The 27,572-nt window shown below is 39.2% G+C and overlaps 1 protein-coding gene across 1 annotated transcript in view; it reads right to left on the reverse strand.

Moving 5' to 3' along the window:
* Positions 1–4,275: 4,275 nt before the first annotated feature.
* The window catches only part of KERA (keratocan), a 32,017-nt gene continuing 8,720 nt past the window's right edge, over positions 4,276–27,572 (reverse strand). The window contains exon 3 of the mRNA XM_075205329.1: positions 4,276–4,985. Coding sequence (XP_075061430.1) covers positions 4,816–4,985 — 170 coding nt within the window. The 3' untranslated portion in view covers positions 4,276–4,815. The remainder of the gene's footprint in view (positions 4,986–27,572) is intronic.

Consider the following 27,572-nt stretch of genomic DNA (forward strand, 5'->3'; position numbering starts at 1 on the left):
GGTGCTCTGTTTAAATGCAGACACACCCTGTCAGTTGGCTGCTAGCTGTGGAAAGGGATGCTTTTTAACCACTTCAAAATTTAAATCAGACTCTTTACCATTATTTTGACACACATATTTTCTCCACCTGTATCGCTTTAAATTAGGTGCACCGCTGTAAAAATGTGTAACTTTGCTTGCAGCCTTCCTCCGCAGATTGCCAGCTAAAGACCCAACTCCCCTTTTAGAGATATATATATATATATATATATATATATATATATATATATATATATATATATTATATATCGTAATACCTTGCATGTATAGTAATAGTATTGTTGTAAATTGTACTTTCAATCTTATATGTTGCGGCCACTTTGATGGGAAATATCAATAACCAATGTTATGAGGTATTGATTTCACAGGAACTGTAAGGAATTAATGTAGAATGAAACATCCATATGTTTTAGATTAGAAGAGCATTAGCACTTGTGATCATTGCTATATTTTAGGGCTTCCTAATGTCCAATACAGAAATTACTGGCGATTATCTTGTCATGAGTGCATATACCTTTTTATTTGTTGTCTGTATCCTCCTTCCTCAATAGAAATTAGTTTATCACATGATTTTGCAATAGTAAATAGTATGTCGCTGGTAACCACTAGAGAGAGGAATAATATGGATGATCACTATGTAATAGAAGTTAATGAAACTAATACTTTATAGAATGTATTAAGGAGTTAACAAAATATATCTTACCAATCAGAAAAACTCAGACATTAAAGTGCTGATATTTGCATTTTTACTATGCGGCTTACTGTTTGCAATTATTATTGTGAAATGTATCTTGTGATTTCTAAAGATAAAATTGCAGTCAGGCCTAAGATGAGATATTTTGTTTTGTTTTATAGTGATTTGATTATGACTCATTGTTATATTTTCTTATGATTAGCCGACTATAAAAGGTATAAAAGATTGATTTGTGATTACCACTGCATCTTTTTGATCTGCACGGCGCTATACTGCGCAAGGACAAAATAAAGTGAGTATATTCTGAAGAGACTTCGTCTTAGACTTATTCCATAACAGTTTCTTTAACTAGCTAATTAATAAATATACTATAGTGGGCTTTGCAGACAGCATTGTGTGTGCATGGGTGATTGTTGATAGGTCTGTGGTTCCCCAAGTTGCCCAACATCACCACACAATTGCGTACGAAGACTTGGGTGGAGGCAGCGCATCTGAAGAACAATGAATACGAAAAGCACTCACAAGCAAACACCTCACCTTAATACCCATCCTCATCCCAGTGAGGGGTGTTACATATAATAATCAAAACCCTGAATAAATAGAAATTGAATTGTTTTATGTGAAAAATGTATGCATTTTCACAGACAAAAGACTTGTTAAATGAGAAATTCATACCTGATTGAATAATCCTCTTACTATCATTTGCTAATACTTTGTGTGTTGCACTGGAAAGAGTAAATCAAATGTTTTCCCATGACAAGGGCTCAAACTCATGCAGGTGAGTTAAATTTTGCATGGTTTGGACTAGATCCATAACTCAAAATCCATTAGTCAAAATGGCTTGCCATGTCCATGGGAGAACGTATGTTCTTCCATGGACATGGCATTGTTATGTTTGTCTTGGAATTTTGAGCATATTGTTATGTTTGTTATGTTTGTTATTGTTATGCTTGTCTTGAAATTTTGAGCATCACCTGAATCCTGTCCTAAAAACCTGTCTATAACCATGTGTACTGTCATGACCCAGGTAATAAACTGTAGGTAGACACAATTACCTTATGATCCTTTAGAGCAAGGTTCCTACGCATAAAAAACAAAATCAATATTGCTTGCCTCAAGGGTGTCCACAAATAAGGGTGTCCACAAATAAGGAGGCACCTGAGACATAATCTCCTGATTGGTCAGTGTTAAGGACTCATTAGCTCTCTGTTCATCAGTTTCATGCAAAGCTGCCAGAACCTTAAACTCATTTTGAGAGTTTACCTCAAGATTCACTCAAGCGAAAAAAAAATCAGATATTTCTCAAAGTGGTTAATAGAAGTTATATAACCAAAAAGTAAAGCATGTTTATCACACATAGTACAACAATTAACAGCTACAGGCTTAGAGACAGAGTGAGCTAAGGGCTGGTTAGAAACACACAATATTGTAATGGTTTCATATTTAGAAGGAAAAGAAGTTAAATTTCAAGCTCTCACGACATATTTACAATCTCAATAATATGCATTTCCTGCCAGCCCACCTTAAGAGTTTTAAATTGAGTCTGGTCATGTGACAAAAGACCTTTTACAAAATCTTAAAAAATAACTTGTGGGCCCTGCGTCATCTTGTCTTCGATTCCAAAGTGCCTAACAAAGGTTTCTCTCAATCTCTCAAAGCAATATTTTACTAACTCTGTCTTGTCTTGTTTGCAAGTATTTCTCTTATACCAATGTTTACATCTATTTTGTATCCCACTTCTGGCATGAATTAAGCACTTTAAAAATTGCCACTTGAGACATTTATAGTGTTGATGGATCAGAGGTTCCTTTATTAAAAGAAAAGTATGAATTCAACATAGACTAATATAACATAGATACATCATGCTATCTTAAGATAGCTTTTCTTCTGTGCCTACAATGCCAGGGTTATATACGTTTACGAATAAATATTGACATATGTAGTGCATTCCTAAATTTTAGCCTATATTGTAAAAAGAAGACATGTACAGTACATGATAGGATTAGATTGACAGCAAATACGAAAGACATCATAAAAACTCCATAACATATATATATAGAGTGTTACAAAGCCGCTTGATTGGTTTGTTGGGGACAAACCACCTGCCTGTAATTCACACTGTCTTCTCCTGAAGGTTTTTTTTAAACCATTGGATTAACAGAGAATAAAGTGGCGATAAGAAAAGTAGAAGAAGAATGAAAAATGCCCCTAATGATTTAGGGGAGAAACGCAATTGGCCACGCAAATGCCGTCGGACATTGCCTCTCTCTCTCCGGCTGCGCACAGAAATCTCTGCTCATTTCCCCTCGCATCTCTATGGACCACGAGTTTTAATGTACGGAGATTTTAATAAAACTTCCAATATAATGCATGTTTGTAGGCTGTTCCGGAGACTCATGGTAGCACATTGCAGCCAATTGAATTCCCCCCTTAGACATGAAATAAAGATCACAATGAGGGAATGGATGAATATTTAAATAGACAATTTTTTACATGGTGTCATTGTGTTTATTGTTTTGTACTTTACTATGTGGCACTACAGATTCCAGAGAGCTTTAGATGCCAGGGCTAGTAGTTCTAAAAGCGCCAGCATACTTAAGCAGAACAGGTATAGTTTTCCCAAGGAAAAGGGCACATTTTTGCATGCTCATTTCCTCTAGACAATTCGGCCCTGTGCTTCACAGGCTATTACTGAGTCTCATTAAAATGGGGGGGGGGGGGGGGGGAACCAGACAAGGCTGTTTTCTCTGTTATAGTATGACCAGACCAGGCTGTCATAGCTCTGTATAGTTGCTGATGATCCCCTAACATTGGACCTCATTTAGTCGGATGCAAAGTCTGTTATAGGCGCAAGTGTCCAAGATTCATGCGGATTTGGTGCTTTCTGAACATGCATGATAGTGTTTTCTTGTTGGATGTGCCTAAAACGGACTTTGCGTCTGACTCTAAATGAGGTCCATTAGCTGTAACCAGAGCAAGCTATGAGTGCTGCTGCTTGTATCACATGTGGACTTTGCCAGGTTTATTTATTAGTTTATTTTTTTTTTTTTTAAACATTAAAAACAGCAGTCATTATGAATAAGTTGGTGATGATGACTGCTGTACCTTTAAACACTCTATTTTGAGTTGCACGTATCAGATTACAATGTTTGGGCTGGGAAACTTCGCTCATTTTTAAAAGATTTATGTTGACAATGAAGGAGATCTTTCTATATATTGAAATGTTTTCACACAAAATATAGCAGATAAAAAATATGAATATAAACTCCTTTTTGTGAAAGTATTAATCAGCTCATGCAATAACTGTTTTTTTTACATATTTATGACAATTTCACAGACATACATCTGAATTGTAGTGATCATTATATAGCACAAATGAAAGTAAAGATCCATTGACATTATTCTACAGTTAATTTAATCATGGTAGTGCATAGTATCCATGTACACCATGGATAAGAACATTTAGTCAATGAGTTTTACCTTGCCGTAACGTTATAATTTTATTTTATTTATTTTTTTAAATACAAGAACATGATAAAAATTACCCTAAAGAAATGCTACAAAGATTTTACAGAAATGCAATGCAAAATCCTACATTAAATATAAGAATGTCATAATCAATCCTGTATATTTTTTTGGGGGAGTCTGAGAGGTTTCATAATATGATTAATTAGATTACAAGAGATTTCAGTTTAAAGGAGGATTCTATGTTGTTTTATTATTCTTAAACTTATGCCTAACATATCCCAAACTAGTAAAATCATAGGGCTCCTACCCTCCCATCCTTCCAAACATCATTATTTGTTTTGCACTCCTTTGGCACCACACCTGTTTTACTGTCAAACTATCCAGCTGAATGAAATATATCCAGGTAGTTGTGCTAATGTGGCTCCATTTATGAGTAAGCAGCAATTACTGTAATGCCTAGGGTTGTGACCCTACACTTTTGCTAGTTTGGGAAAGCTGAACTTTGCAAAAAGATAAAGAGTTCACCTTTAAAATTCATACACAAAAATAATCTGAGTATAAGGAAAAAGTTTAAGTTTATGTAAATATATTTTTCTTAATGCAACTGAAACTACTTAAATAACTACAGTTTGAAGAAGTCTAAAGCAAATCATGAGATCGAGTGGGATTGGTGGCGCAATTTCATTTCCATCCAGACGCAAATAGCGGAGACGAGGTCCACGTGGAAAATGTGGGTCAAATTCTTCTTTAACTTCGTTAGGGCAGATAATTGTTCCATTTATGTCTGCAAAATATAAATAAATTCACATGATAAAACACATTTTGGCAAACAAGAACTGTTTACTTAAACTTAATCACAGCATGTCATGTTTCATAATGGTATGTATTTTATATTTATAATTACTAGGGATGTGCACCGGCGACTTTTGAGGTCTCGTGTTTTGTGTTTTGGATCCGGATTTTCGTTATTTTTGAGGTTCGGATTTGTCTCGCAAAACACTTGACGAAAGGTCTCGGTTCGGATTTAAGGTATTGGATTCGGATTTTTTTTGAAAAAAACATAAAAAGTTTAAAAATCAAGTTTTTGGGCTTATTTTCACTCCTAGGCTATTATTAACCTCAATAACATTCAATAACAAGCATTTCCACTAATTTACAGTGTATTCTGAACACCTCACAATATAGTTATTAGTCCAAAACGTTGCAAAAAGGTATCTTTCTGGACTGCGTAGAGGAGTGGGTCACCACAATATCTTAAAAACCCTGAACTTTTATGATTCGCACCAATAATTGTACCTGGACTGCGTAGAGGAGTGGGTCACCACAATATATTAAAAACCCTGAACTTTTATGAATCGCACCAATAATTGTACCTGGACTGCGTAGAGGAGTGGGTCACCACAATATCTTAAAAACCCTGAACTTTTATGAATCGCACCAATAAATGTACCTGGACTGCGTAGAGGAGTGGGTCACCACAATATATATAATAAGAAAACCATCAACTTGTTTGATTCGCACCAATAAATGTACCTGGACTGCGTAGAGGAGTGGGTCACCACAATATATTAAAAACCCTGAACTTTTATGAATCGCACCAATAAATGTACCTGGACTGCGTAGAGGAGTGGGTCACCACAATATATATAATAAGAAAACCATCAACTTGTTTGATTCGCACCAATAAATGTACCTGGACTGCGTAGAGGAGTGGGTCACCACAATATATTAAAAACCCTGAACTTTTATGAATCGCACCAATAAATGTACCTGGACTGCGTAGAGGAGTGGGTCACCACAATATATTAAAAACCCTGAACTTTTATGAATCGCACCAATAAATGTACCTGGACTGCGTAGAGGAGTGGGTCACCACAATATATTAAAAACCCTGAACTTTTATGAATCGCACCAATAAATGTACCTGGACTGCGTAGAGGAGTGGGTCACCACAATATCTTAAAAACCCTGAACTTTTATGAATCGCACCAATAAATGTACCTGGACTGCGTAGAGGAGTGGGTCACCACAATATATATAATAAGAAAACCATCAACTTGTTTGATTCGCACCAATAAATGTACCTGGACTGCGTAGAGGAGTGGGTCACCACAATATATTAAAAACCCTGAACTTTTATGAATCGCACCAATAAATGTACCTGGACTGCGTAGAGGAGTGGGTCACCACAATATATTAAAAACCCTGAACTTTTATGAATCGCACCAATAAATGTACCTGGACTGCGTAGAGGAGTGGGTCACCACAATATATTAAAAACCCTGAACTTTTATGAATCGCACCAATAAATGTACCTGGACTGCGTAGAGGAGTGGGTCACCACAATATATTAAAAACCCTGAACTTTTATGAATCGCACCAATAAATGTACCTGGACTGCGTAGAGGAGTGGGTCACCACAATATCTTAAAAATCCTGAACTTTTATGAATCGCACCAATAAATGTACCTGGACTGCGTAGAGGAGTGGGCACTGGGCACCACAATAAAATATATAAAAAACCTTCAACAGGTCTGCATTACACTACACATACGGCTGCTCCTCCATCCTCTCCATCATATACATGTTGGAGTTTTAGCGTGTGACAACCTCTTGTTTTTGATAATGTCAGTGCATTTTGAATATTTTTCAATTTGCCCCACACCACTGAATGTACTTTATCTATGATACGCATCTATCTATCTTGACTGCGTAGTGTGGTGGCCCCGGTACACAATTTGGTACCGAGGCCACAATATAATTAAAAAACCCTCCACGTGTCAGAATTCCACCAAACAAGTATCTGGACTGCGTAGTGGGGTGGCCCCGGTACCCAACTTGATACCGGGGCCACAATAAAATAAATACACCCTCCACGTGTCAGAATTCCACCAAACAAGTATCTGGACTGCGTAGTGGGGTGGCCCCGGTACCCAACTTGATACCGGGGCCACAATACCTCCTCCAAACATGCTACAGACAATTCGTCATTGAGATCCCATTAAGTATGTTAAAGACAGACAGGGTCCAAGTGTTATTAGTTGACTTTGTAAAGAAAAAAACTGTCCCTGTTGCACATAGTCGTGCAATGAAGACTTACTTTTTCATTTAAAGGCACGATCTTTCAAGTGTAGTGTTTGTAAGTCTAAGTCATATTATACTTTTGGTAAAATTGGTTATTTTTGTTCCTCTTTATGTTAATTAATTAGTAATAGAATTAAAGTAGGAAATAGAATTAAATAGAATTAAAGTAGGAAATAGAGTGGTATAGAGTTGTAGTGTGGTATAGATAGAGTGGTCCACACAATATAATAATAAAACCCTCAACTGGTCTGAATTCCACCAAACAAGTATCTTGACTGCGTAGTGTGGTGGCCCCGGTACACAATTTGGTACCGAGGCCACAATATAATTAAAAAACCCTCCACGTGTCGGAATTCCACCAAACAAGTATCTGGACTGCATAGTGGGGTGGCCCCGGTACCCAATTTGATACCGGGGCCACAATACCTCCTCAAAACATGCTCCAGACAATTCGTCATTGACAGACCCCAGACAGACAGGGTCGTAGTGTTATTGTTTGACTTTGTAAACCCAAAAAAATGTCCCTGTTGCACTTGCACATAGTCGTGCAATGAAGACTGACTTTTTCATTTAAAGGCACGATCTTTAAAGTGTCAGAAAGAGAGAGAAGACACAGGAGAGGAGAGTTGTAGCTGGGGACCTGGGGTGGAAGCTCCCAGGCTCCCCCAGCATTGCCTGGAAGTCTGAGCGTGGTGACTGAGCCAGGGCAAGGAATGTGTGCCCTTGATGAGGGGGAGAACTCCATGCCACTATAGTGAACCCAAGAGAGAGGGGGACACTGCACATGGAAGAGGCCCTGGAGTGAGGGCTGCTACAAGAGGCATGGTAGCTGTAGTGTCAGATCCTGAGGCTGAGAGTACACAGAGTGACGTGTCAGAGCACAGGAGACATTATCCCCGCAGAGGAGGGATGAGCTGCAGTTGAGAGGTCTGCTGTTGAAATAGGACATGCACACTTTAACAAACCAATCATTTCAGCGACAGGGCCTACCAAACAACTTTGACTGAAATGATTGGTTTGTTTGGGCCCCCACACCAAAAAAGCTATTCATCTCTCCCTGTACAGACTAAACAGGCTCTACTGAGGCAAGATGTCGTCCTCATCCTCAACCTCTGATTCCTCTCCCCCTACAGTGTGTACTTCCTCCTCATCACACATTATCAATTCGTCCCCGCTGGACTCCACAACCACAGGTCCCTCTGTAGTATCTGGAGGGCAGTGCTGTACTTCATTGAGGAATTGATTATTCATTTTTATAAACATCATTTTTTCAACGTTGTGAGGAAGCAACCTCCTTCGCCGCTCACTGACCAGGTTCCCCGCTGCACTAAAAACTCTTTCCGAGTACACACTGGAGGGGGGACAACTCAGGTAAAATAGAGCCAGTTTGTACAGGGGCTTCCAAACTGCCTTTTTTTCCTGCCAGTAACAATATGGACTGTCTGACATGTCTACTTGGATGGTGTCAGCAAAGTAATCATCCACAATTTTTTCTATTGTGACAGCATCCAATGCAGCGAGAGTAGACATGTCTGCAATGGTTGGCAGGTCCTTCAGTCCGGACCAGATGTTATCAGCATCCCCGCCAGTGCCTCTTTTGGGAAAACTGAGCTTTTTCCTCGCAGCCATAGATGTGGAAGAAAATGAGGGTGGAGCTGTTGGCATGTCACGGTCCTCTTCAGAGGACAATCTCCTGACCAGCAGGTCTTTGCACCGCTGTAGATTTGTGTCCGCCGGAAACAGAGACACAACATACGCTTTAAACCGAGGATCGAGCACGGTGGCCAGAATGTATTCCTCTGACTTTAAAAGAGTGACCACCCTCGGATCCTGGCAAAGCGTACGAAGGGCTACATCCACAAGAGCTACATGCTTGCTGTAATCGCAATGGCTTACCAGCTCCTCCCTCACTTTCTCCAGCTGCTTCTGCAACAGCCTGATCAGGGGAATGACCTGACTCAAGCTGGCAGTGTCGGAACTGACTTCTCGTGTGGCAAGTTCAAATGGCTGCAGAACCTTGCACAACACGGAAATCAGTCTCCACTGCGCTTGACTCAGGCGCATCCCCACTCCTTTGCCTATGTCGTAGGTGGCTGTGTAGGCCTGAATGGCCTTTTGCTGCTCCTCCATCCTCTGCAGCATATAGAGGGTGGAGTTCCAGCGCGTCACAACCTCTTGTTTGAGGCGATGGCAGGGCAGGTTCAAGCTTTTTTGATGTGCCTCTAGTCTGCGGTAGGCACTGGCTGAATGCCGAAAGTGTCCAGCAATTTTGCGGGCCACCGCAAGCATCTCCTGCACACCCCTGTCACTCTTGAGGTAATGCTGCACCACCAAATTAATGGTGTGGGCAAAACATGGGACGTGCTGGAAATTGCCCATATTTAATGCCCGCACAATGTTACTGGCATTGTCTGACACCACAAATCCCCATGAGAGTCTAAGTGGGGTAAGCCACTGGGAGATAATTTCCCTCAATTTCTCTAATATGTTGGCAGCGTTGTGCCTCTTATTAAAGCCTGTAATGCACAATGTTGCCTGCCTTTGCATGAGCAGCCATTTTGTAGATGCTGCTACTGATGCAGCTGTTGCTGTTGCTGCGGAAGGGGATGCATCTACCCAGTGGGCTGTCACAGTCATATAGTCCTTCGTTTGCCCAGAACCACTTGTCCACATGTCCGTGGTTAAGTGGACAGTGGGTACAACCGCATTTTTAAGAGCACTGAGGACACTTGATCGTACTTCTCTGTACATTTTTGGTATCGCCTGCCTAGTGAAGTGGAATCTCGAGGGGATTTGGTACCGGGGACACAATACCTCCATCAACCCTCTAAATCCCACTCCACTGATGGCGGACACCGGGCGCACGTCTAACACCAACATTGCAGTTACAGCCGCAGTTATACGCTTTGCAATAGGGTGACTACTATCGTATTTGGTGGTCATGGCAAACGACTGTTGGACGGTCAATTGTTTGGTGAAAGACTTAGCGGTCTTACGACTTCCCCTCTGGTAAGATGACCGACTAACAGCAGCAACAGCAGCAGTGGCAGTAGTAGGCGTACCGCTGCAGGATTCCTCGGATGAATCCCGTATTGAGGAGGACTCAGTCTGGCTGGTGACTTGGGCTGCAGGACTGAATCTGATGGAGATTGTGGAGGAAGTTGACGAGGAGGGTGTTGCTGGTGTGTATCCAACTGGACCACGGGATTTAGGTGTCCCTGTACCAATGAGGGTCCTAGCCCCAGTTCCTGAACTAACCACTGAACTATGAAGGTTATTCAGGTGACGTATAAGGGAGGATGTTCCTAGGTGGGCAAGATCCTTACCCCTGCTTATTTGAGCTTTACATAAGCTACATATTGCCATACATTGGTTGTCTGGATTTGGATAAAAATAACTCCAGACCGAAGAGGTGCATTTTTTGGTCTTCTGACCAGGCATGACGATGGGCTTTTCATCCCATGGACATCAGCTGTTTCCCCCCCCTGGTGCCTCATTTACAATAACCACATCACCATCCTCATCATCAAGTTCCTCCACAGCGCCAGCTACATCATCAATAGCCTCCTCCCGAGCCACCTCTTCCCGTACAGTGATGGGAAGGTCAGGCTTGACAACCACCAACACCCTTGGACTCGCCTTGGGGATTTGTGATAATTTCTCTTTAGAAGGCAGAGTTGTTTGCTGTTTTGTTGCTGACAGCATAACTCTCTTCAATTTTTTGTAGGGGGGGGGGAGGAGGAGGAGGGCTAAGATCCGTGGGTGAAGCTGAACCACTAGTCATGAACACGGGCCAGGGCCTAAGCCGTTCCTTGCCACTCCGTGTCGTAAATGGCATATTGGCAACTTTACGTTTCTCCTCAGATGATTTTAAGTTTCTCTTTTTGCTACTTTTTCTTAACTTGGGCTTTTTGGATTTTACATGCCCGGTACTACGAGATTGGGCATCGGGCTTGGAAGACGACGTTGATGGCATTTCATCGTCTATGTCATGACTAGTGGCAGCAGCTTCAGCATTAGGAGGAAGTGGGTCTTGATCTTTCCCTACTTTATCCTCCAAAGTTTTGTTCTCCATTATATGTAGCACAAGATACTGCAGAATGTGTGAACTTGGTAATATTGCAGTACCAATGGACTTATAATGCTGGATTGGTTTTGCAAATTTGGTTATAATTATTATATATATTTTTTTTTTTTTAATTTTTTATTTTTTTTTACTTTTTTTTTATTTTTTACAAACTTGGGAATAATGGGGAAATAACTATGCCCTTAGAAGCACAGAGCACAGGACACAGCACCACTGGACTGAACAGGACACGGCACAGGACCCAGCAGCACTACGGAACTCAGCAGGACAGAGCACAGGACACAGCACCACTGGACTGATACTGCAGAATGTGTAAACTTTGTAATATTGCAGTACCACTGGACTTTTACTGCTGAATGTGTGAACTTGGTAATATTGCAGTACCAATGGACTTATAATGCTGGATTGGTTTTGCAAATTTGGTTATAATTATTATATATTTTTTTTTTTTTTTTAATTTTTTATTTTTTTTTACTTTTTTTTTATTTTTTACAAACTTGGGAATAATGGGGAAATAACTATGCCCTTAGAAGCACAGAGCACAGGACACAGCACCACTGGACTGAACAGGACACGGCACAGGACCCAGCAGCACTACGGAACTCAGCAGGACAGAGCACAGGACACAGCACCACTGGACTGATACTGCAGAATGTGTAAACTTTGTAATATTGCAGTACCACTGGACTTTTACTGCTGAATGTGTGAACTTGGTAATATTGCAGTACCAATGGGCTTATACTGCAGGATTGGTTGTGAAAATTTTGTGGTAATTAAAAAATATTAAAGTAGTTTTTGGTATTTTATAAAAAAAACTTTTTTTTATTTTTTTAAACACAGGGGAATATTGGGGAAATAACTATGCCCTTAGAAGCACAGAGCACAGGACACAGCACCACTGGACTGAACAGGACACAGCACAGGACCCAGCAGCACCACTGACCTCAGAAGGACAGAGCACAGCACACAGCACCACTGGACTGATACTGCAGAACACAGCACAGCACAGCACAGCACAGCACAGCACAGCACTAAACAGCACAGCACAGCACAGCACAGCACTAAACAGCACAGAACTAAACAGCACAGAACTAAACAGCACAGAACTAAACAGCACAGAGGACCACCTAACACACCCTCCCTCTACCCTGATCAATGCCCGAGTGAAGATGGCGGCGACTAGCGGGGAATTTATAGGATCCGAGTATCGCGAGATCCGACAACGGGATTATGAGTCAGAGCCTCAGTTTCACTTTTGAATTTGGCGCCAATACCCGGATCTGTCTCGGATCCGACTCGGATCCGCAACGTTCGGGTGGGCTCGGATTTCAGAAATCCGAGCGCGCTCATCCCTAATAATTACATGGGCCATTGGTGTCCGCAAATTAAATTTAATTAAAGCATTACACTAATGTGAGCAGGAAAAGGTAAAAGCTTTATGATTATTATCTTATATTTACAAAGTGACAGACAGCATATTATGCTGCACCATAAAAAAGGAAACATTGATAATAAATCACAACATACATTGAGATAGAAGGTGAAATTAACCTGGTCTCTAGAGCTTACAATTTCTAAAAAAAAAGTTGGAAATTATACAAAAGTGCTTGGTTTTTTTCAGTGTATCATCATCACCATGTATTTATATAGCACCACTAATTCCACAGCACTGTACAGAGAGCTCACTCACATCAGTCCCTGCCCCATTGGAGCTTACAGTCTAAATTCCCTAACATACACACACACAGACAGAGAGAGAGACTAAGGTCAATTTACTTGCAGCCAATTAAGCAACTTGTATGTTTTTGGAGTGTGGAAGGAAACAGGAGCACCCAGAGGAAATCCACACAAACACGAGAGTAACATACAAACTCCACACAGATAAGGCCATGGTCGGAAGTCTAACCCATGACGCCAGTGCTCTGAGGCAGAAGTGCTAACCACTAAGCCACCGTGGATCAACCGCATATATAGTTATTATCCATAAATTCATTCATTGACTCAGTAGCGCAAAATGCAAAGAAAGAAGCAAATATTTGTAGAGGATGTTACAAGAGTAAGCTAAGGGATGTGTGATGGTAGTTATTGTAGTGAAGATTAGGTCAAGTGATTGTCATTTGTGAACTGGAAAAAGGGCATAGGCGCAGTTCAAAAGCGATTTCTTCATCTTTTGTGACATAATTCACTTTTTTTGTTTTGGCAGTTCAAAATATTTTACTATCAACTGCTTTTACTCGCATCCTCCTCTAATCTGAACCTACTTTCATTGTGACTTGTGCCTCACATCTATGCAACTGTGTTTTTAAATGTATGTAACAGGAATTTGTTATCTATTGCTATAATCCGTGTTGGGCTGCTGATCAGTGAAGCATTGATTATGACACTGACCTGTCATCTGGCCTAATAAGACCAATAGTCGTTTTTCTTTTTCTCTGATCAGCTGACCAATTTTCACAGATGTAGCTAGTTTGCAACCTTCCCTACTATCTTAGCATTCAGTCTAAGCGTAAACGTGTTTGGGGTGTGACATGTTTCAATTTTTCTCCACTAAGTGGGTTTTCTCACATAGTGTTAGGAAATGCACAATTAAATAACACAGTGGAACAAACATTGAACAGGCATTTGAGGACATGCAGAAATAGTCTTCATGTACTACAACCTGATTACACTGGACAGTGCAAGTAGGTATTTTTTCCCGTTTTTCTCAACATTCCTTAAGTTTATTCGCCTCAGGTTGTTGACCTTTATTCTTAAATCCTAAAGCTCAACAAATTGTTTTGTTTTTACTATGCTTTCATTGTATTATCTTAACAACTATATTATCCTTCATCATCCCTGCAACGCACACACCTTGTTCACATTTCTCCTTCACTACTCCACTCTCCTTTAATTAACACTCATGAACTTTCTTCCTATTTGTGCTCACTTATTGTAACATCCTCACCCTGTTGCCAGAAAATGAGAGGTCACACATCTTACAATCATATTTCCTATTTTTCTCTCTCTCTGCTTCTATTAGCTGGTGATATGTCCAATCCAGATCCTCCACATCTCCCATACATGTATATTTTATTCAGAACACTACAGAGATCCAGCGAACTTAAAACACATCACCTGTCTTCCATCTCTTCCAAGGTCCTTTAAATGTGCCATATGTAATGCACACTGTTTTAATAATCTTAACTCCAAACATGACCTCCTCTTCTCAAACAACCTCAACCTTATGGCAATAACAGAAACATGGCTTATACCATCAGATACTGCCTCACCTGCAGCCCTTTTACACAGTGGCTTCCATTTCACCCATATCTCTAGACCAGGAAGCAGACAAGAATGTGGGTAAGGACGTCTTTCCTGATATTGCACATTGACAATTCTACCAAATGTCCCGTCATTCACGTTCACATCTTTTGAAGTACATGCTGAGATTTTCCACCCATTTTCTGGATCCCAGGTTCATATATCAACAACTTTATTGTCCTGAATAAGGCTTTCCAGCTCCCTCCAGTAAGGCTGTAAATGCTCGGTTAATGCAGCAGCACCAGTTCTGCTTACCAAAAATCACCCCCCTGGACCAAACCAACAATTTATCTACCTGGCTCCCTCATTTCTTAGCTTCTGACATCCCAACCATCATTATGGGTCATTATGGGTCATTGCAACATCCTCATTGATAATCCACATTCTACTAGTGCTTTCCAATTACTCTCTCTAACCCCCTTCCTCTGCCTTTCCCAGTGGACTGACTCCTCTAGTCATTGGAATGGCCACAGCCTTAATTCTGTTTTTTCTAGACTATGCTCAGTTTCTGTTTTCCTTAACAGTCCTTTCCCCCTCTTGGGTCATCACCTTATCAGCTGCAAGCTCTCCCCCAGTACTGAGTTTTCTCAGTGCCCAAGATCCTGCTTACTCCAAAGATAAGTTTGATAATATCTGACTTGGAATGGTATCTTCTTCAACAACCAGCACAATTCCTTCTCAGCACCCTCTGGCACTCTTTCATGATGATGAAGTAAATATTCTCTTCTTATCTTCCTACTCTATCAACTGTCCTCTTAATCCTATACCATGACAAATCAGTAGACCTCTTGCTCCTGTGCTCATCCCAAATTTAACTAAAATCTGTAATCCCTCTCTTACTACTGGTAATCTGACCAAAACTCTCTGAAATTACCATCTCATCACTCAGCTCCAATGTCCCTTTAAAGTTTCTTGAGACAGTAGCCTACACTTGCTTCACACACTTTCTTTCCTCATACAACCTATAGGACCCTCTTCAGTCAAGCTTTCATATCCAACAGAGACTATGCTGACAAATGTTTTCATTGATTCAATCACTGCTAAATCTAAAGGTCATTACTCACTTCTAATTCTCCTGGATCTCTCTGCTGCATTTGACACCATATTTCCAGAATATGCACATATCACACACAAGACACCACCAAATCTTTAATCTATTCACTCATCATCTCTCTCACCCCACAATCTATTTTTTGCTTTTGCAATCTGACTGGGCTAACACGTAGCACTTAACCTCATATATTACAACTCCCATTGTCCTATTGATTGTAAGCTTGCGAGCAGGGCCCTCCTACCTCTCTGTCTGTCTGTATTATCCAGTATTGTTTTATTACTGTGTTTGTTCCCAAATGTGAAGCGCCATAGAATATGCTGGTGCTATATAAATAAATGTTGATGATTATGATTTCATGGAGAATGCTTTTTAGCTGCAGTAATGCACCTACATCTTTGCACAATTGCAAAACAAAATTTTGTTTTGGCAGTACAAAATATTTTAATAAATGTCAATGAATAGTGATTGAATAGTGAATAGTAACCATTTTTGGGAGCGTTCTTGCTTTAGCGGGTGTCCACAGAGATTTTGTAACCATGCAAAAATTGCCAGACATTCACGGTTGGATTTATAATGGGCCTGATGGGGCTACAGCCCAAGGCCTCTCCACATAATTAGGCCCATAAAGATCTGAGGTTAATATTATTTAACTTAGCAGCTGTATAACTGCTACACAACTGGTTTGGAATGGATGATTTCCGGCAGGCACTTTAAGTTATGAGTCATTATTTTGACTCATACCTTATACATTGGTTGCTGGCTGGCTTTCTTCATGGAGGGCTCTGCCCCGGTCTGGAAACAGAAGAAAGTAAGTCTGGCTCCCAGCTCCCTAATGCGTTGTGATGTCACTATACTGTCAGTATAGAGGAGCTGAGAGGAGCCAAGAAGGCAGGAAGAATGCAAAGAAGCAGGAAGAAAGAAGATAGAATGCAATGAGATCTGTCAGCCTGGTTTCCTAATCATCAACTTATGTAGTATTGGATTTACATAGCCCTATAGGGAAATATCCAACAGTAATAATAAATATTTAAAAAATGGAAAAAGTGGTGGACTGCGCTAATCTCAGCTGCTGCTAATCCTCTTATTGGAACCACACAATGTTCCCAAAGAGATGTGCCAAAAATAAATAATAAATGTATTTGTATTCATCGCCACTGAGTGTGTTCACATAGGTCTACAGGTTAATGTCAAATAAAATCTCAGCAAAATAGCACCTGACACAAAATTGGTGCAAAGGGATTTAATGACGTTTAAGAAGAACATCATCAGAACTTCTATTTATCTTATGTGAAATAACTTGGTCCAAACAATGTCACACTATGTTATTTTTTTCTTTCCCATGTAATATACCACTTTCATACAACACGGAAGGAAAGATCAGAATATTGTGACAGGTGGATCTACCCGTCATCTAAATATAAGTATTTTTTCACTATATTAATTTATGTTCTGTTTTTATGTTTGTATTTGATTTTTGCACCAATTTTGTGTCAAATGCTATTTTGCTCAGGTTTCATTTACCATTAACTTGTAGACCTATGTGAACACACTCAGTGAATACTCTTATATGTTTATTATTTATTAGTGATAATAAATAGAATGTTTGTATTAAATTTATAATATTAGTAAATGCAACACCAGCTGAAAAATTAAGCTAAAATAGCTACCAGGACATATTATATTTTAGGATTATTGATAATGAAATTGAACCATTGCATTGGCTATTAACTTCCACTCTGGAAACAAAGATTGTGTTGACAATGAGTGTTGAATAAAATTCATACTGACAATGGGAGGGATGTTTCTAATAAACGTTTGAAAGTAATCTGATGCTAGCAGCTGTAATAAAGATACAACTACAATAAGGATAGGTCTCACTGCAATTACATGCTAAACGGATAAAGATGCATACAAATTTTCTGCTCATATGAACAACAATAAAGAAATGTGAAAACATGACTAAGGTGCATTAAGTTTTAAGTGCTCATTTGAGCAATAAAAGAAGAATCTGAATATATGTATAACTTAATTACATGAGCAATTTATATGTACAATGTCAGTATCATTATTTAACTGATTCCTATCTATGCCTACAATAAGTCACAATAAGGATAATTTAGAAAGAGAATCAAAAGTGTGAGTATGCGGAGAAAAATAGAGAGCACTTAGGACCGAATAAGGGGATAATTTTTCATTTGTTCCCCTTATTTTAAACTTTTATACAAATTTCCTACTAATATCACTAATATTCTATTATATATTTCACAGAAAAAATAATTAATTACCATGCTATTAAGATACTATTTTAATGAGACATTAATACAATTTGCTTTTAATATATAAACACTGATTGACAGTTTGAAAGTGAGTCAATATACTGGCATATACAGAAGTAGTACCATCAGTATCAGAACCTTTTCTTTCCCTTGTGTGTATAATATATGAATTATTTGATCTGGGAGTGCACCCTTATAATATATAGTGAGGCATATATAGCGGTAGCTAGTAAGCAATAAACAGACTCTTCATTATTATACTACAAAAGAAGAAAGTAGAAGCAGAGAAGTGAGCAAGAAAAGAAAAGAAGAAGATAAGGTCATTATATTACTTTAGAGAGAACTGGCAGACAGGTGGCTGGATGGAACAAGTGGAGGGGAAGGTGGCAGGAAAAAAATGGTAAAAGTGTTGGCTAGAGAAAATGGAGGAGGTAGGCTGGAGAAAATGGAGGAGAAGTGGCTAAAAAAAATGGATGGTGGAAGAAGGGGGTCTGAAGAAAACAGGGAGAGCTGGAGAATAGGGAGAGAGTTGACTGGAGTGAACGGGGGAGAGAGGTGGCTGCAGAGAACGGGGAGGCAGGGAGATGTGGCTGGAGAAAGCACAGAGCGAAAAGTGGTTGGAGAGAACAGGGGGAGAGGTGGCTGTAGATGATGGGAGGATTCAGGAGGCTGGGAATTGGAGAGAATGGAGGATTTTCTTTATGATATATAAACATATGGTATATAAATACAATAAAATAAAATAAGCAATTAAATATAACTATGAAAATTAAACCTGTAATATATTCAAAAGGCTGCAATATCTTTAATAGAAATAATTGTCTCTATTAAATGTAGGGGAAATCTGTAAGCGAATCATTTCATGTTGGGACTCATAGGCAAATACATTTCTTATTAAATGGGAATGTTATTATTTTAATGTGTGGGGCTGGCATGTGGGAATATGCCTGTTTATTAAATGGGAATGTTATTACTTTATCATTGAAGGTGGGGGAATATGTTAGTTTATTAAAATGACAATGCTTTTAATTTAGTGTTACAGCTGGTGGAAGGAGAAATAGGTCTCTTTATTAAATGGGATATTATTCATTTACTATTGAGGCTGCTGGCGGAAAAGGAATATTTTGGTCTATTAAATGGGAATGCTATTAATTTAATGTCTGGCTGGATAGTGGGGAGAAAGCCTAATTATCAAACATGGGTGCTAATAATTTAATGTGAGGACTGTTATGGGGGTATGCATATTTATTATATGTGAATGCTATAAATTATATTTTGGTCTGATTGGGTGGAAAGAGGCCTAGATTGTTCACTCACTGGCCAGTTTTTCATGAGGTGAATAGTAACTATCTGGTTTACAAACAGGGCCCCAATTTTCCAGGATCCGTAGCTACTGAGCTTAAGCTCAACTTAAGGGATCGGTATCAGCACCAGGTAGTCAAAGCTGAAAGAACAGGTTGGGGATTCATTTTCTTATGTTTTCAAGTTATGCACTGTATTTATGTCTGTATTTTGTTCAATGTTAAAACTTGAAAATTAGCATTTTACCTATATTTTTTTAAGCAATTTATAAATAAAAATAAAGGTATTTTTATAATCAACCATTGTTTGTATTTTTGTCTTCAATGGTTAATAAAGTAACATACCTTTACCTCCCAAATGTCCCGATTTCATCAGATTAGTCCTGATTTTAGGGGACTATCCCGATCATCCAGGAGCATGTCCGAACATAAGGGAAAGTTGTGACATGTTTCCCTTTGCATACATACTGCTTGAATCAATAAGTGGTGCACTCTTCATATATGGGAAAATGGGAGGGAGATGTTTTTGGTTGAAGGCAGGGGCTAGCTATTCCTTCCATGGTCTTGGTCATGCCCATTACTGGCCACATCTTCGATAGGACAGCACTTCTCAAATTTCAGGTCCAGGAACCATGTGGCCCTTAATCTGGCCCTGCAGGCATTTATACTACTTCAGAGGTTACTTCAGAGGTTATTTCAGAGGTTACAGGTAACCAGACCACTTGATTAATTGGAATGTTTTTTGTAACATCTAGGTGCATTTTATAGTTGTGCTATTTTAGTTGGCACCAAATGCACCTTACTAGCATAGTTATACAAAATTGAAATAATGGTCAAATGGGAAGAATTAAAATGTATTACATAATAAGGTGGTAATAAGTTGTAGGCAATATGCGTTATTTTGTAGTTATGGTTTTACTTTTGCTGACATGCACATTTCTGTTATGGATAACAAGCCCTCAAATAATTAATAAAAGCATCTATGCAAATGAACATCAAAAAGTGTGATGGTGATGTGGTGAAATATAAACTTCCGTCCGTATGCAGGTTCGGTAGCATCTTGCGTTTACGACTTCTTATGCTTAGAGAGACAGTAGAGGGCAGGTAAGGGGCTGTGGGCATAGAACTAATAATGTAATGGTATAATGGTGTGTTATGGTAAATGTGCCTGAGTCAGACCTGGACGCAGATGCATATCTGCCTGTCAGGAGGCGCATGTATTGCGGGTGCTCGCCCCTTGGTGCAAAATACATACTGAAGACGATGACAATTGGCAGTCATTGATTGGTTAATAGTAATAGTTAGTTGGTTTAACCCCCCTTATGCACACAGTATGTGAATAAAAGTTTTATCTAGATGGAAGGTAGCAATATCAGACTTCATAGATAAGTTATAGTACATAGACACGTATTCGGTATTAGTGCAACAGATATAAACCTTACTTTTAAATATAGTAATAAAAACAATGTTTGTGTGTACAGAACGTCTTGTAGTTCACAAAGTGCCAGCATGCCCTGGCAACCATGGGTATGTATGTGCTTTTAATACTACAAGCACCAGCATGTCCAAACTGTTAATGGCATCCTGGGATTGCTGGGACCTGTAGTGCAGCAACTCAAAATGGTGTACTTATTAATAAAATGACTTTTATTGCCCCACATCCACCACCCAGTGGCTGGGTACCCATGGGGGGTGCACTTCTTTTTGTGGACACCAGCTCCCCAGGGAATCCAGTCCCATGCTGACCAGTCTGAGGCTGGTTTGTCATTATGTCAGGGAAACCCCACGGTATGGGCTCCCCAGCTTAGTGCTGGTTGTAGTAAAATCAGATGGACCCCACGCTTTTTTGTCCCCCTGATTTTGATACTACTGCCGAAAAATATGACTACCACCGATATTACCATCTGTGTGACACTTTGAAAATAATCATGGAACCAGCCATTTAACTTGAAATGCCCACAGACATAGAAAGGGGAAGCTGGAATGAGGATTCTATCATTTCACCTATGGCTTTGCCAGCACACTCCACAGTATTGTCAGAAGCAAACAGGCTGTGCCAGGTTATCTATGCAGGCAAAGTCATCTTTCAATGACACTTAAGCCTATGCCTTTACAGTGATTAAAAAGAACAAATCTGCCCTCAAAAAGTGGAAAAAGATAGAAGCTAGATGGGCTGAAAAATTTCATCTGCATAATTAGGAACCTTTTCCAAACTTTCACAGAATATATATACAAGTAGAACTCCTCTGAGAATTTGATTTTGTTAAAACCTTAACATTCTTAAACTGTGTTTCTACAGAAACATAAAACTTCCTAGATCTTGATTTCAGTAACTATTTTGTTTCTGCCTGTTAAAAATCCTTTTCAAGTTTTAACTTTATATATTAGACCTCTAAGAGATGGGGGATTATTTTATTCTTCTTGATTCATTCTCCCTCTTGTCAGTCCTACTAAGTTGTTAAACATAAAACTCTGAAGCGAGTACTCCAATTTCTTCCAACACTCCAAAAACACTCTGGTAGGTTAATTGGCTGGGATCAAATTAACTCTAGTCTCTCCTTCTCTCTGTGTGTGTTTATGTTAGGTAATTTAGACTGTAAGCTCCTATGGGGCAGGGACTGATGTGAGTGAGTTCTCTGTACAGTGCTGTGGAATTAGTGGCGCTATATACATAGCTGCTGATGATGATAGGACATGCTGATGTGTTTTGTAAGAAATCTGCTGAAAAGTACTACATCTTCATAGGCCTTATGATAGCCTATTGATACAATGCCTCCATGAGGAAAGTTTATGCCTTCTTTGAACCTGAGAACAAGACTACATAGACATATATAGATGACAATCTTTAACATGGTTTCCTTCACCGTTTCACTGCTCGTGCTTAAGCTGGGTTATTGTTTCTGGGTATAAAACATGGAGGTCTTTCTACTTGTACAAAAGTCTGAGCAAAATTACTGTTAAATATTAATATCAATTACGCCTTATAATGGATCTATTTGGTCAAATATAAAATATTCACTGTTATAGATTTAAGAGGAGCATATAATTTGACATGACTCAGACAAGATGATAAATGGACAATGGGTTTTAACAGCACACATGAGCATTATGTATATTTAGACATGCCATTTGGCCTCTGTAATGCTTTTTCACAATTCTATAAGTGACATTTTTAAACAATGTTTGGGTGATTTATAGTAATTTATCTTGATGATATATCATTTCAACCCTCCTCTTTGGAGGGAACTCATAACTATGTCTATTTAGTATTAACCAAAATTAGGGGATATTCTTTATATATTAAACAAGGGAAATGTTTTTTTTTATAAATTTCCAATTCTCCATTTCCTAGATCTATTATTACCAACTTTGGATTCAAGAAAGGTTTAAGTTATACTAGACTGGGCATACCCTAAGAATTTACAACCCATCCAGAGGGTTTTGCTTGTTTTTTTTTGCAATTTACTATAAACAATTCAAAAATTCTTTCTGTTAGTTCAACCCATTACTGCTTTATAATAAACAAAATATTGTAAAGTGCTAAATTTAAAACTGTTAATATTTAAAATGTGTCCCCACTATATTTAATTTAATATTAAATGAAGGAATATCTTAATACTTATGTATCAAACATTATATTAGATAATAAATATGGGAAACATTCAAACGTATCAACTTGATTATGCAGGGAGGTCACACAACACAACCAACCAAAGGAGGAGGAGGAGAGTTTATTGCAGTACATCTAGCACATGCTCTCCCTTCTTCCTCTGGGGGCTCTGGTTGTGCAAGAAAGTGTAGGGGGGTGGAAGTGGCAGGAGGAGAGGTCTAAGTGGCATGTGAGAAGCATGTGGGGAAGTCTGAGTGACATTGGGTTGTCTGTGGGGAGGTCTGAATGAGATATGGGGGAGTTTTGGCACACATGTAGGATCTGAGGGCATATGTGGACATTTTTTAACAAGTGTGGCATGTGGTGACAATGGAAGTCTGTGTGACAGAACAGAAGAAATAGAAAATAGCAGCACAAATGAAAATTGATTCATTGTATAAAAATTGATTGAACATTGCTTCAATGATACAAAACTCGCGAACCAGTAGGAAACAAATTGACATGTCAAGTACATTACAAATGAATAATTTGAGAGATAGAAATCTAGACTTATCGGTAAAGGATACTTATAAAAAGGTGGTTTAGAGTATGATGCAACATTTGTTCCAGTGGTAAACGGCAAGAATACCCTTACATATTTCACCCAAGAAACCGATGCAAGCACAACACTTAGAAGTACAACTGTATTTCTGTATGGTGAGACTGGTTTTCCTATGATACACAGGAAAACCACAAGGGATTATACATTGAGGAAGCAAAGATCTAGGGCCTTATGTAGTGTTGGACACATTTTATGTAAAAATCAGACGTAAAATGTATCTTAAGTGCAGTTCAGCATACTATGTTAAATATTATGTGCCTCTGCTGCATAAAGATACGTTTAAAGCATATAATACCATATATATATATATATATATATATATATAAATATATATGTATCAAGTCTATGATAATGTATGCATTAATAGATATGTATTCCTGTATCTGAATTACTCTTCTATTTGGCCTGGACGCATCACTACGGGTAAGCTCAAATAGGAGACTTGTCTTGCTCTCACTTGCTTTAAGCAGAAGCATCCTTATTGTTTTGCTCTAATGCAGCAGATACATAAGTGTCTTGCACTATGATATAACCAAATCAAAAAGTAGCTGCTCAAATAGACTGTATATCTTAATTAGGTTTAAGAAATCAGTTATAAAATTCAAAAGAATTTCATGAATTGTAGATCAATTTAAAAATTTTGCTAAATTTGAGAAAATGTAATATGTTAGATCCTGTTTAACCAATTTCGAGCTTGTTCGCACATAGTCGAGCCATTTTACAATACTAAATCTAGTTTGCATATGCATGAACCAGCTTTCACACATCTATGTTCAAATTAATATTGTTTGGCAGTTTTTAATTACAAAGACAAACCTTGAATAAGCTCCTTCAAAAAATAGTAATGTTCGAAGTGTGATTAAATAAAATGTAAAAAACTAAAATTATTAATTAAAAATATTATTTGTATAGTGTTTAAAAAGATAAAAGAGTCCCTCTATACATATGCATATTTTACATTTTGCTCTGTATCACTCTCATTGTATATTTCCCCCAAATGTAGTCCGTGTGCATAGCTTTGGTTTTGTCTGTGGTTCATGCTCACTTATGTACATCCTAACAATAAAGTCTCTGTGTGCGGCATTTATGATGTTTGTTTGTGTTCTGGTTAACATTGTAATATTTGTGTCCAAAATTTCTGCAGTATGTTCTGCCTGTAGCATTTGCTTTGTGTCTTTCCCTTCATATTTGTATCACTTCTGTCTAATCTGTGCAATTAACTGCTTGTGTCTTAAAACAGCATGTACTTCTTGTGCTGCACCCTACAACACTTTCATATTTTCTTGTGCTGTGTCAAAGGTTCTGGAAATTTTAGTGCCTTCTTTAGGCTGCAATATTCTTCTTGTTAATATGTTTATATATTATATATACTATATATATATATATATATATATATATATATATATATATATATATATATATATACTATATAGATATATAAGACTATATTCTATATATATATATATATATATATATATATATATATATATATATATATATAATATAGTCTCGTTAATATGCAATCTCTAAACAAATTGCCTGTATATCTGACCATAGTGAGCCATTTAAATGAAACCATTGATACTGTATGAGATACATTTTGCAGGGATTGCAATAAACTTTTAATTTATCTATTAACAAGTCTGGTTTCTTTTTGCTGCAGACAGCGTTCCACTCTCGAACTGTACCCAGTACTGCTCACTTTTTGCACCATGTATACGATCATATATTCTGCTATTTGACTCTGAGTCTATGGGTGTGGTTTAGAGTTCAACATCATCATCCTTTATTTGTAAGACACCACAGAATTCTGCAGCACCAGACAGAGTTACCAATCATGCAAAATACAAATTGCATGTAAGAAGTAGGGGCAGATGTGAGGCAAAGGGTAGAAAGACCCTGTTCATGAGAGCTTACAGTGTAGAAGGAAATGCTGAGACAATAGGAGCTAGAGAGACTCGTATTAAACATGGGACTGTAACTGATGACTAGTATTAGGTGGAAGTAGAATAGGTTACAGTCAAGAGGTTTTAAGAGAGCACTTAAAAATTGAAGGTTGGGAGACAGTTTGGTCAGGTGGGGTAAGGAGTTTCATAAGTGGGAGCAACACATGAGAAAAATCAGAAGTCGGAGTGAAAGGTGGTTATCAGAGAGAAAAAGAGGCATAAGTAAGAGGCAGATCGAAGATGGTAAATGGGAATGTATCTTGTGACACCGATGTATGAAGGGGGGGAGGATCTTTGAAGGTGAGAGTGAGTTGCTTGCATTGAATTCTGGAGATAATGGGCAGCCAGTGGAGGGGTTTGCAGAGAGAGGAAGATTAGTATTGCTGAGATATTTAGGATGGATTGTAGAGGGGAAAGATGGGTGAGGAGAAGGTCAGACTGCATTAGGTTGTACTATTAAAGGAATAAGATAATGAGAGAATGGATATTGATTTTGGTAAGATTCTGAGTGAGAAAGGGGCTTATTCTGACAATGTATCAAAGCAGGAGGTGATAAGACAGTGCAAGGGTTTGGATGTGTGACATGTTGCTGATGGCGCAGAGTTGCATTTAAAAGCATTTGTACAACATAAAGATGCATATTGTTGTCTCTGTACCTCGCACCTTTACGATCTTGTGCTTGAAGAAGCTGGTTGGGAGCATTGACATGCAAGTGCAGTGCAGTAAGGGTGTGCTGATGTGAGTTAAGCATGCCTCTTTGAGATGGATCCTATTTTTAATTAACTGAATCTTGAGATACATTAGCTACAAGACATAAAATTTACACCTAGATAAATTGGCTGCAAGTTTTTGAGTTGAGGATAATGATTGTGGCATCTCTGCTTTGGACGCATATTTATGCTTAATTATTATTATTATTATTATTATTATTATTATTATTATCCTTTATTTGTTTGGCACCACAAGGGTTCCGCAGCGCCGTACACTGTACAAAACAGTAGACTATACAGGGTAAGACATTACTGAACAATAAACAATAAATACCAAACTTCAGAGGCTCCAGGCAGGCTAATGCAGTAAGGATAGAGCAGAAGAACAGGTATGGATACAGGAGGGAAGAGAGCCCTGCTCAAGTGAGCTTACATCCTAAGGGAGGGTGAACAAGACTCAGGCACAAAGGGAGTCAGTTGATGCATATGGGAGGGAGAAGGGACCGGGAGGAGAGAGGGGAATATGGGTTAGGTGGAAGGATGTTAGGCTTTAAGGAAGAGATGAGTTTTAAGTGCTCGTTTGAAGGAGCTTAGATTGGGAGAGAGACGGATGGAGCGAGGGAGGTTGTTCCAGTGAAGGGGGGCTGCACGGGAGAAGTCCTGGATTCTGGAGTGGGAAGAGGTGACCAGGGTGGAGGAGAGGCGACGGTCATTGGCCGAGCGCAGGGAGCGGGCAGGAGTGTGAATGGAGAGGAGGTTAGAGATATAGGGGGGAGTGGACTGGGAAAGAGCCTTGAACGTGGTGGTCAGGAGTTTGAAAAGGATTCTGTAGAGGATGGGGAGCCAGTGAAGGGCGAGGCAGAGGAGGGGATGCGGAGGAGGAGCAGCGAGAGAGGAAGATGAGTCTTGCAGCCGCATTGAGAATAGAGCGGAGGGGGGCAAGGTGGCAGAGGGGGAGGCCGGAGAGGAGGAGGTTCCAATAATCGAGACGGGAGATAATGAGTGCGTGGATTATGATTTTGGTGGCATCCTGAGAGAGGAAGGGCCGGATGCGGGCAACATTGCGAAGCTGGAAGCGACAGGCTTGGGTGAGGGATTGAATGTGGGGTGCAAAAGAGAGAGAGGAGTCGAAGGTAACGCCCAGGCAGCGAAGTTGGGTGACAGAAGAGATGGTGGTGCTGTTGACGGTGATAGAGAGGTCATGGTGGGAGGGGAGCCTGGGGGGAGGAAAGACAATGAGTTCAGTTTTAGAGATGTTAATTTTGAGAAAGCGGGAGGACATCCAGGAGGAGATGGCAGAGAGGCAGTCGGATACACGAGAGAGGGGGGTGGGGGAGAGATCGGGCGAGGAGGTGTAGAATTGGATGTCATCGGCATAAAGGTGATACTGAAGACCGAAGGA

This window comes from Mixophyes fleayi, chromosome 4 (assembly GCF_038048845.1).
Source record: "Mixophyes fleayi isolate aMixFle1 chromosome 4, aMixFle1.hap1, whole genome shotgun sequence".
NCBI classification, from domain to species: Eukaryota; Metazoa; Chordata; class Amphibia; order Anura; family Limnodynastidae; genus Mixophyes; species Mixophyes fleayi.